This window comes from Artibeus jamaicensis, unplaced genomic scaffold (genome assembly GCF_021234435.1).
Source record: "Artibeus jamaicensis isolate MK-2021 breed Jamaican fruit bat unplaced genomic scaffold, CSHL_Jam_final contig_387, whole genome shotgun sequence".
Taxonomy (NCBI): domain Eukaryota; kingdom Metazoa; phylum Chordata; class Mammalia; order Chiroptera; family Phyllostomidae; genus Artibeus; species Artibeus jamaicensis.
Genome location: NW_026521812.1, coordinates 30,156,182 through 30,168,199, shown reverse-complemented (window position 1 = coordinate 30,168,199; position 12,018 = coordinate 30,156,182). Strand labels below are relative to the sequence as shown.

Genomic DNA, 12,018 nt, shown 5'->3' with positions numbered 1-12,018 from the left:
TCAGTTAGTCTATGACAGGTAAGACCCCTCAGAGGGGGGGCAACGTAAGCCAGACATGATCACTTGGGAGGCCATCATGGATGGACCTGGGGGGCTGCAACAAAGAGGTAGTGATGGACCCTTGCCCCCCGGCTATTCTGACACAGCCCGAGTTTCCATTTCCTCTGGGAGAAGTGCTTCCTGCCTCTAATCCACTTAGGCCTAAACCCTATGATGGGGTAGGCGGCACAGCCCCTTTTGAGCTAGAGGGGGATTGGGGGTGATCAGGCATAAGAAAGAGTTCCTGAAGTCTTGTGAAGCCTGCTTTGCTAAGAGTGCTTTCATTCATATGATAAGGGTCTGAGCAGGAAATGAGTATGTCTCCCAAAGTTTCTGCAATCCACTTTCCTGACAGACACTGACTCAGACTAAGCCCTCAGATTTCTCTGAAGTGTTATCTACTGTTCGATCCTTACTGCCTGTATTCCTGTGTATTACAACCCAATAAAAGTCATTGAGGAAGGGGCTCTTGGCCTTTCTCCTCTGAGAGATTGGCCACCTCTTCTCCCCAAGCAGATCGTGTCTTGGTAGTTTCACTTTCATCCATGGTGGATGGGGGGACTTGCAGGCAAAGTTGCCGCCACACCATGGAAAAGACAGGTTATAATTTTCCATAACTTTTGAATATCAGAAGTGCTTTCTGCCATGTTAAGTATATTGAAGGTTACCTCAAGAGTCAAATGCAAAATCTAAGGCAGTTTCAAAGTCCAAGCACTAAAGTATACTATCCCCCACTCCCAAATAAAGCATTTTTAGACCAAGTAGAAAATTTTTCAGAATAAGCCAGTAAATAAGCTTGGTTTTAAAAGCACATTTTAACTTTGAAAACAAAACTAAGTTTGCTGATGAGAATGTAATGATGCAATAATGAATCTCACAAACATGTTGATAGAAGCCAAATGCAAAACAGTATATTTTATATTATTTCATTTACATATAATATTAAAACAGGCAAAACTAATCTGTCCTGCTGGCTACCAGGTTAGGGGTTATTCCTGTCAGGTCAGAAGATAGTGAATGGAAGGCAACCTGAAGGAGGCTTCCAGCTGCTGGTAATGTTCTGTTTCTTAAGCAAAGTGTTGGTTAGTTTCAGTTCAGTGTATTCACTTTCTGAAAATCCATCATCTATACAAATATGATGTATACTCTGTACAAATAATTTAAGAAAAAGTTTGTTAACAGTAAGCACACTGCTGAGATGCATACAAATATTAACAAGTTGAACCCAGCAACATATAAGAATAATACATCACAGCTAAGTGGGGTTTGTCCTAGGAATGAATACCAGATAGGTCTGAAAATCAATCAGTGTGATTTGCCACATCAGCATAAAGAAAACCATATGATAACCTCAGCAGATACAGAAAAAGCATCTGACAAAATTCAACATCCATTCATGACAAAACTCTCAGAAAACTAGGAATAGAAGAGAATATCTTCAACCTTATGAAGAACACATACGAAAAACCTACAGTTAACTTCATTCTCAATTATAGGAAAAACTGAATGTTTCTGCCCTAGTTTGGTGATTAATGTCTGCTCTCATCACTTCTATTCAATATATTACTGCTGGTTCAAGTCAGCATGATATGGTTAAAAAAAAAGAAACAAAAGGCATACAGATTACAAAGGACAAAGTAAAACTGGTTATTGAGAGAGTAGTGATCTACACTGCTAGTCCCACAACTCAGGTCACCTCTGTCCTAAAAAAAAACTAAGTCCTAAGATTGATCAGCTCCAATATCTAACTGCCATATAGTAATCTTGAGACACTGATCCACATGTGAATAGTCAAACTTAACATTCAATCTCATTTCATGGGAAACCTTTTCAAACAAGTAAGTATTACCCTACACTCAGTAAAATAGTCTTCACCGTCTCATGTCACTTTAGAAAATGGCATTGGGATCTACCATAAAAATCTTAAGGGGCTGAACAGGCAATGACTTTATAGTCTGCTTTTCTGACAACAAAAAAAATACAATATTGTCTTTCAAAACTTCCTTCTTAGAAGAAAAATTTGAGATTACTACATTGGGTTAAGAATTTTTAGAACTCTTCTTTGATCAGTGTTTTTGAGAAACAGATCATGAACTACACAGGCACTCTTTCTTCCTATAAAACACAAATCAATTTCTACCTAAAATCAGTATTATTAGTGCCAATGCCCTCCAGGCAAAGACCACCAGGAACACAACAGCAGTTGAATGAGGTGGGATTACTACTGTACTCGGGGCACTGAGGGAGAACACGGGGAACCATGGGGTGTCTCAATAACAGGGTGTTTGAAAGAACCAATATAGGGTTTGGGCTCTAGTTGAGTGATTCAGTGAGGAGTCTAAGCTTGGATACTGTCAGAAAGCAGGGCTAATTCTATAATTAGATGTCTCAATAAACTTTATCTGTGGCTGGGGGAGGCAAGAATGAGGATAAAGCTACAACTAGTAAATAGACCTCAATCATTTAGGACGAGAGACAGGGTATTAGGGATTTTCTAACCTGCTCTTTGTGTGTATTTAGATAAAATCATGAAAGTGGGCTTGCTTTGTCTCATTTTGTCAGATTTAGAGTAACCTGGCCGGAGTGGTATTCCAAGAGAATGTTTGAATAACGTGGCCTAAGTACGGGTGCCAAATGTCCGAGGCTGCCTCTTTTTTTTCTCCTCATTAGCTTAAAAATCTGTTATCAGATTAGGCTTCAAAAAACCTTTAGATGTTCACTATTAAAACCAGATCTATCTTTAAAGACCAAAAATGCCATATTTAAGCAAATGCCACCAGTAATTACAAAACAGAAATCCTAGTTTTGATCAACAAAAGTCAAACTCTTCTTATTTCTAGTACATTTGCTTGAAAACTATCTCAGTATTGTTGTATCGTTTGACCCATATGTCTGAAACATATCTTAAAGTTATGACTTTGGAAGTTTTAAATCTGATTGTTAATTTTCACGAAATACTAGTGAATTATTTTTTCAAACCCTCCAACCACCACCTCAGCTGACAGTTCTGAGAAACAGGAAAGAGATTTTGGCAACATCAGTGGCCCTTCTTACCAGCTGAGAGTCTGATGAAGGAAAAATCTTGAGTTTTGTACCATTTTCTTTGATCTCACTCATCAGTTCAGTAAAAATGTAAGACTGTGCCAAGTTCTAAAAGAAAAAAAAAAGTAAAGTCTGCAGTTCAGGTATACTATGCCTCTGATTTTATGGAATAAATTACTCTCCCAAAGTTTCAAATTTAATCTAGCATAGCAAAATATTTTTAAGTTACAAAACTTAATTGAATATATTTTACATTTAATAAATGTCACTATTACTGACAGAGCCATGATAAAGTACAGAAAAAACATTTAAGATGCACTGTAGAAAAAGGTTTATGAGTGCGTGTGACAATGGCTTAAAAGAGCCTAAAACAGACAAAAAGAAAACAGATTTCTAGATGAACATTTAGCAGTCATTTGACAGTCTGCAGGAGTGCAAACAAATATAAATTAATTAAAATTATCTTTTATATTTTACAAAGCTTTCTGATGGCTCTTACCTGCATAACTGCATTAAAAAAACAAGTATTTCCTAAATTCATAATTCCCTTTACAGATGTTACACAGCTGCCTTTTCTTCCCTTCTGTTTTTCACCTGTTTCACATTTTTCTTCACAAAATTTTATAATTTTGGAAAATGCACCTAAGTTAGAAAAAAACATAACTGACATGAAATGTAAAATTAAATATATATCATTTGACATAACTTAAATACATTATTTGAAATTAAATAAGATGTTTCTCCTGGATCAATATTCCTAAAGGGCAAAGAGACAAACACAAATAAATGTCTTGAGTAAAGCAATTAATTTTAATTCATTTTAATATACACATCTACACCTCACACCACACTGCAGAATAAATTCCAGATGAATTAAAAAATTAAATGCAAAAGAGTGAATTAAAAAGAGAAGCACAAAAGATGCAGATCACGGTTCCTAAATACCATTCCCAACTATAAGGAATGTAGACCCCTTGAAGAGGCTGATTCTGAACATGGGGCAGCCGAGAGGCAAAATGAGCCTATAAGATTATTACTGGGCCTGAAAAATAAGGTAATGCTCACAAAAAAAGTGATAAGTATCTTAAAATACACAGGAGCCATTTTTAACAGGTTCCCACTGTTCCAATACAGGGAAATTTGAATATCAAAATAAAGACGGGCACTAAATAGATTATCATTCACTGAACAGAAGGAAAGTGATACTGAATTGATAATTTAAAAAAGCAAATCACCTTATATTTCTATTATTCTTGCAACATTTCTGCATTTGAAATTTTCAACTAACAAGTTAAAAAAGTAATAGAATTATAATATAAAAGATAAAATACCTAAGCATATAGTACATAAGTACATGTTTTGGGCTTACTAACTTATATAATTAATACAAATTTGTTAATTATAGTATGTTTAATATCAGTCTGAAAATGAACAATTAGTAACATTTATGAACTAACATGATTAATTATATCTATTTAACAGCAGATTGCTTTCTGAATCATTATTATTTAAAGTTGGACAGGAGATTCCCAAGTTCTCAAATTTTTTGGTTTTTAACTGAATGTTCTTTTAAATTCAATTCCTTTCAACCTCAGGTTGTGTAGTCCTCTACAATTACATTACATAATTTATTCATGTAATACTGACATGCTGCCATGCACTGCTAATTAACTTCTAAATGTTTGGCAGTTTGCCCCTCCAATCAGATTACTGAAGATTAGGGAATGTCTCCTATGACCGTTTTTTTTCTTCCATAAGGGTATGATATTGGAGAGAACATACATTATAAAAATTCAACGTCAATGAAAACCTACAAGATTAAGCAGAAAGTACAGTAGACTTGTAGCCCTCCATGTCTCTGATGAGCTCTTAAGAAGAAATAAATTAAGACAGCCCCTCCCCACCCAGCCCTTCCGTACAATATTAAGGGAGGTGACAGGGGTAGGAGAGTGGGGGCGTAGAGGTAGCTCTAGTCTCAGGAGGGAGCAAGGCACAAACACCACAAAGAAAAACTTGAGTCCTGGCAAACTGATGTCAGGCACACGCTGTTGGTTCAAACAAAGCTTGATTTGGCATCTTTGACTTTTGCCCCTCCCCGGCAAGGCATCTAGAGACAGGGCTCCAGTATCAATTAAGTGAGATTATTAACACATTTGCTCATAGACTTTTCATAGGGATTAAACAAGCTGCTATTTACAAAGTACCTGGCATGGTAAGCACTACTTGTGTGAAAAACAGTCCAGAGAGTCTACCAGAAATTGTTATTTGTGCCAAAATCAGTATCTTCATGAGCTAGCCCTTCATGTCCATTGCTTATCTGCTCCTTTTTTTCTCTTTAATCATTTTCTGTACTGAGTTTTTTTCTCAAGTTTATGTCTTATTTCTAATTGGATTTTCTGAATTGCTAATATGAGTTTTTCCTTTTATATTGACTGTGGTTTTCATAATTTCTTAGCTTTTCTTTTTAACATGTGAAACTATTTTATCTCATTGAGAAAAATGAGTTGGTGGTTTCTAAAATGTTTCTATCATTAAGCAAATTGATTGCATGAAAAAGATTTTTCTTTCAAGCCTTAACTTTTCTCTTACCCTATGACACAATATTTTTTCATAAACCCTATTACCTGCTTTTCCCCTTTATTCCTGTTTGCTTATTCTTTAAGCAAAGGATAAGCAAACAGGTTATTGGATGTCTGTTGTCCACATATTGAAGAATTGTTCTTAACTCCCAACTCTAGAATTCTAAGTTAACCCAGTGAAGAACAAGAAAGATCTCTTCCTTTGTCCTCTAGATATAACAGTAAGTGATAAGAATTAAACTCCATAAGAGAGTTTTGGAGCAAAAACTAGTACAATTAATGGAGAAGGTCACTGAAGTGCAGAGACCAGGCATTCGGAAAACAGAGAGCAATAAAAAGCCAGACAGTATTTAAATTTGCAAGTGAATGTACAAGCAAATGAGAAAAAAACCCATCAGTGTTTAAGAGGCACTAAACAAACAAGAAGCAGCCCCACTGTCATCCTGGCTGGGGTTGCAAATGAGAGTTGTCCACCTCTTTATTACTATATCTGAGATTGCAACTGAAAGCTAAAATTGGCAGGTTTCACTATAGCCATTGCCACTAGATGGTTTCATAGTGATTTATAAGAGATTTATGATGAAAAAGTCATTAAATCCACCTATTGTTTTACCTCTCAGCACAGGTTCTTACTCTGATTTTACATTTACAAAACTCAGTCTCCATCAGGTTAAGTAATTTGCTGATGGTCATAATGATAATCTTTTAATTATAAATCCATTGTTATTTTACCACCTAATTTCTCTTCAATGATTTATGTACAGTGAGAAAAACCATTAAAGAAAGTAGGGTAAGATTCTTACAGGTTTGGGTATTTGCAATCCTAAACAAATATGACTCTTCAATAGTATTTTCTTTAGTTGACATTCTTAATAAATGTTGCCATAACATTTTTTAGCTTATTAACATGAGAACAGAGTGGCTGGGAGAGCTAAACTATATAGATATTAGCTATATAAAATATGTATTACATGTATACATCTATTATTCACTTGGGAAAATACTTTCAGAAAAATTTTAATTGTATAAGAACAAATAACATTTTAAAACCATAACACATAACTGATTTATTTATCTGTGTACCACATTTCCCATCAGTTTTCAAAACATCTGGGATAGCATCCTAAAGTAAACAATGTTCATAAGACCATCTGGACAAAACTTCAGGCAAAAAAAAAAGCATAAACATATGGAAAAACAGATTTTACTCTTCCCTTCAGCAGTAAGGGATGACAAATGTCAAGCCTAGACATATCCACGCTTCACTGTGCGATGCTTTGCAGCACCACCTGGCTCTCCAAGCAGAGCCACCAAATATGGACAGCTCTGCCAGAAAGAACATATCCACAGGCAAGAGCAATAAAAATAGTTTATTTCATGGTTAAATAGGCACTTCACACAAGTGGCAAGGATCTATTTGTTGACTTTTACATGTAAGTCTGTGAGAACAGATTCAAAATAAATTATGCTATTGGACTTGAATATTAAATAGATCAGATAATTTAACAAAAAATAAAATGATATTTTCTAAGAACTATTTGTTTTGTTTAAAGTGCAAGTTTTTCATTTTACTGAATAGCACATTTATAAAATGTGACAGTTCAAATTCAATTGATTTATCAAATGTCCATTAAACCACTACCTATATATATTCAACTGCATATGATTTATGACTACAGAATAAGGAATTGATACACAGTGAACAGCACTGAGATATTAAGCCTTAAATTCATGACAATATCTTACTAAAACTTTAGAAACCAAGCATACATTTACATTTGCTCACTAAGAGACTCAAATGAAATTTAAGATTCTAGATTAAAACCAGGGAGTTTCAGAATCAGCCTCTCAATTATTTGACATAAAAACAGGTACATGTTTTAATAAGAAGCAATCCATTACTTCTATTAAAGAATAATTACTGATTATTTTGTTTTTAGAAACAACAAAGCTTTCTCATTCTGGCAGTGATTTTAGATCTTATTCACTTTAAGAACCAAATGCACTATACTTCCAAATGTTTTGAAGTACAGAATAATTAAAAGGACAAAGCTGCTACAGCAATAACAAAATACAAATTATACAAAATTCTGATTATCACTTGGTTTGTTCTCAAGTTTTACCTGAACCCATGAAATGCCTATAATTAGAAAGAATTTTAGTGTTGGAAGATTATTTTATTAAAAGGGATTTGCTGTCTTACCTTTATATTACCAACACTGTCATCAGTCATTGCATTCATGTGATCAAGTAACAGACACCAGAAGGTAAACCATATGAAGAGAAAAATTCAGGCATTCTAGATAAAATGTTTAAACTCGGTAGTTTACCTTTAATCCTATAATCTGAGTACTCAAAGAGCTACTGATTGAGTAACCTGATAAGATTTTTTGCATACTCAGGTTTTGCAAGACAGAAAATTGGTTGAAGCACCAGCAAAGCACTCACACAGACAAAAATTTGGTGGGTGTGGCAAAAATGACATTAAGAACTTCATTATTACCCTCAAACCCCTAAAAACTATAAACAAAGTCAAATATGAAAAAGCGAGTATTCCTGTCAACTATAACCTCTGTATAATCTTTCTGGAGGGTATTTTAACACCAGTAATTAAAATTTAAGACATGTTTATAAATTGGCCAAAAGCCCCCCCCCCCCAAATTTAACCTATAGAAATAAAAGAGCAAGTACACAGCAATGCATCTTTTCTTATCATGGGAGGAAATTGAAAACAACCAATAGTGGATGTGGTGCCAAGTAATATTAAATGTCTACTTTCTCAAAGGTATAAATATTTGTAAATTACTTTTGTTAAACCAGAAGGGGAACAATAGTGCTTCCCAAATTTCCCATAGGTATGGGGAAGGTAAACATATTTGGCAGTTTGCTTATTCAAAGAAAGAGATCGAAAGTGTTATCTCCTCTGATAATTGTCTCCATTGCAGACAGATGATGAAATCAGCTAGTTAGTAACAGTAAATTCAAAACTTGGCAGTCTGGCTTCAGACTCTACACACTTAAACATTATAATCTACTATGTGTGTAAAGGAGTTGACATGACTAATAAGTGCAATAATTTAAGACACTAATGAAATGCTAGTGATGATATGAGAGAAAAGGCCACTACTCAAGCAAAGCAGGATGTACTGGATGACTTTGGTGTGTGTATTTATAGCTTTGTTAAAGTTTATAGCAGCATTTCTCAAAGGGTTCCTCAAATGAATTAAGCCCTAATGCCTTAGGCACCCAAGTACCCAATTAATTTCTCCCTAACTAGTTTCCAGAAGATTACTTAGTTAGGTGTCATCTTTGGGAGAACTGAGGAAATAGTCACTCAAATAATTTTGTGTTCTGTACTCCAATGATGAATCCCAGATTTAAATCCCTCATGTAACAATATGTTGTTTTTCAAATGTCCAACATCTTTTTGTCCCTAACCCCTTTTATACAGGGAAATAACCTTGTTTAGTACTTATTTTTGAAAATGCATATTTCTTAGGAAAACAACTATCACTTTTAAGCAAAACAAAATGTATTACTTTTTAAAAACAGGTTAAAAGTATTATATTACATTCAAATTGTTACTGTAAATGGGCACAATATTATTTTTTTATCCTCCCCCAAGGACATTTTCTTTTCATCACTTCTAGAGAAAGAGGAAGGAAAGGAGAGAGAGAGAAGGGAGGGAGAGAAAAACATCAGTGCAGGAGAGGAACATCAGTTGGTTGCCTTCCCATACATGACCTGACCAAGAATCAAACACTCAACCTGGGTGTGTGTCCTGACCACATATCAAACCCGAAACCTAACGGTTTATTGGATGATGCTCCAACCAGCTGAGTCATACTGGCCAGGGTAATATTATTTATCTTCAGATACACTGTTTCAGATCCCAAACATACCATTTACTTTCTTGTTTCAACAAAAGAGAGTGAACTTATAGTTAATTCAACCAAAAGAACCAACACAAATCACGTCTTTTTATACCAAAAGCATAAGCTTAATGAACTTAATAGAATATTCTATTCTCTAAGCTCTTTGAAAGTAGTATCCCACCAGTATTAAAATTATAGGCAAAATTTATTGTTTTAGAAAAAAGATGTGGAGATGTCAATCATCTGTTTAGTTCACACTATATCCAACAATATTACTTCGCCAGGAACTCCTGTATTCTATGAATATCTGTAGAATACTTACATGACATTTACAAGACTCTCAAAGTGACAAATGAGCCTTTCTGAGTATATTGACCCACTTTTTATAATATATACTTCTGGGTGGGTCTCACAAAAAAAGTCTTGCTCTTTTTCAGCTTTGTGTTGAAATCCTATATCAGGATTTTATTGGTTGTTTTTAGTTTTCTTTTTCTGGTATGTGTTTGAGGGGTAGGATGTGGAGGGATTTTTTTAAAGCAAATCCCAGCATTAGATGCGAAATCTACACAGCTGTACGCATTCTTCTGGGAACCTGCACTGGGACTCCCTCGACTGCTTAATGCAATTACCTAACCCAGTCATGTAGTATTAATGTAATTGGCCCATTTCTACAGCTGAAAAGAAGTTTAATTTTTAAAAAGGAAAAAACTTGCTGCCCCATGACTCCTCTAGCTTGGAACCAAATAATAATTACCTCACCTGTTTATTCTCAAAGTTCCATTAACTCCTAGCTAACCATTAGCCTTAAAAATCTTTATTTGATAATGTAATAAACCCATATTACCACATACAAAGGCATGCCTATCTATCAGTCACACAATAGTCAAGAAATTTTTCTAAAATACAAAACTAATTACCTGCATCTCCATTTAAAAGTAGTGGGTCTTCACTGCCTGCAGGATAAACTGCGAATTTACAAAGACCCTTTAACAGCTGTTCCTACACACCTCTTGAGTCTTACCTGTAACCATTCCCCCAGCACCACAAAACTCAACCGTGTGGCTCTATAAAATTTCCCTGAATATATCAAGCTGCCTCATCAAGAAACTATTTCCTCTGCTTGGAACACATAACCTCTTCATCTAGCTGATTTCTATATATCTTTCAGCTCTTGGCTTAGAAAGGTTTTCCTCTAAATAAAACGTTTCTGGCTCTTCCAGTCTAGGTTAGAGACTACACCAAAGTATTCTCACATTCCCCTGTATTTACACCATCACAAAACTATTTAAACAAGCAATTATAATTGTGATTCATCAATATGCCCTACTGGACCAAAAAGATCAATAATGGCAGGAACTGAGAAATACATTTGTCTTATTCACTACTGTATCTCCACATCTAACTCAGCATCTGGCTAGAAATGCAAACATATTAAAAGACTGAATGAATAAATAAAATTTTGATATTAACACTCAGACTTTTAGAGGAGCAAAAATGCAAAGCTTATCTACTTCCCCAGTAAAACCTGGTTACATGCTAGTTCAGTTCAACTCAGCAAGTATTTACAGCTTAGCCACATAGGAATAAAAAAGAATGTAAGCCCGGTACAATCCTCAAGGAACACAGTTTTTCAAATCAGACACATAAACACATGAAAGCTAAACAGTGCAAAACCCTGTGGTCTTACATTCTCAGGTATGCTGCATGGAAGAAAGGAGATAAGATGAAGGGTTAGGCAAGTGTTCTTGTAGTAGGGTTTGAGCGGAGCTGGAGAGCACGTAAGGCTGCAGACTTGGAGACAGAAATGTGCTAGGCCAGCAGTTCTGAAAGTGCATCTGAAAACACCTTCCTTTTAAGGTCCTTATGGCCAGAAGTACTTTATAAACCTAATGTTGCTTCCTTTTTTACTTCATTCATGCTCAGTCACACAGTGCAGGCTTCCAGAGGCTACCTGCCATGTGATACCACAACGGACTGGGCAGAGAAGCAGATATGAGAATCCAGCTCTTTTCTATTAAGCCAGACATTAAAGAGATTTGTTAAAATGTGAAACAATGCCACTTATTATGTTTGTGTTATTTTTTAAAAAAGTTCTTTAAAATAAAGTGTTATTTGAGTTAACATCATAAAATTACTATTTTTCCAGTAAATTAATAGTTTAATTTTCTTCATTTTAACTTCTATTACAGTAAGTACTGATATATAACCTACCTAACAAAAACTCTTCAGGCCCTCAATAAATTTTTAAGAGTCTAATGGACTATTAAGTCAAAAGCTGAGGTTTCCTGAGCTAGTTGTTTTTAAGAGACAGATGGGGCACCAGCCTAGACTCTCTGTGCAGAGAAGCGGGTGCAGCTTTACTGGACATTAGTTGAGGCACTGCATCATTTAAAACATGTTTAAGGGATAGGTAGGTGCGGGCTTTCCTCTCAGTAGAGCTATTTTTACTTAGTGCAAAATATAAAAACATTTTCAAATCATTC

At 35.1% G+C, this 12,018-nt stretch overlaps 1 protein-coding gene across 4 annotated transcripts in view; it reads right to left on the bottom strand.

Moving 5' to 3' along the window:
• The window catches only part of USP45 (ubiquitin specific peptidase 45), a 61,279-nt gene that overhangs the window by 32,040 nt on the left and 17,221 nt on the right, over window positions 1-12,018 (bottom strand). For all 4 annotated transcript variants that reach the window (XR_005082527.2, XM_037145473.2, XM_037145475.2 and 1 more), the window contains exons 6-7: window positions 3,581-3,723; window positions 3,094-3,189 (exon numbers count right to left, since the gene is read on the bottom strand). Coding sequence is in view for 3 of the 4 variants with exons in the window: in XM_037145473.2 (XP_037001368.2) it covers window positions 3,094-3,189; window positions 3,581-3,723 (239 nt within the window). In the remaining variant the exon portion in view is untranslated. The remainder of the gene's footprint in view (window positions 1-3,093; window positions 3,190-3,580; window positions 3,724-12,018) is intronic.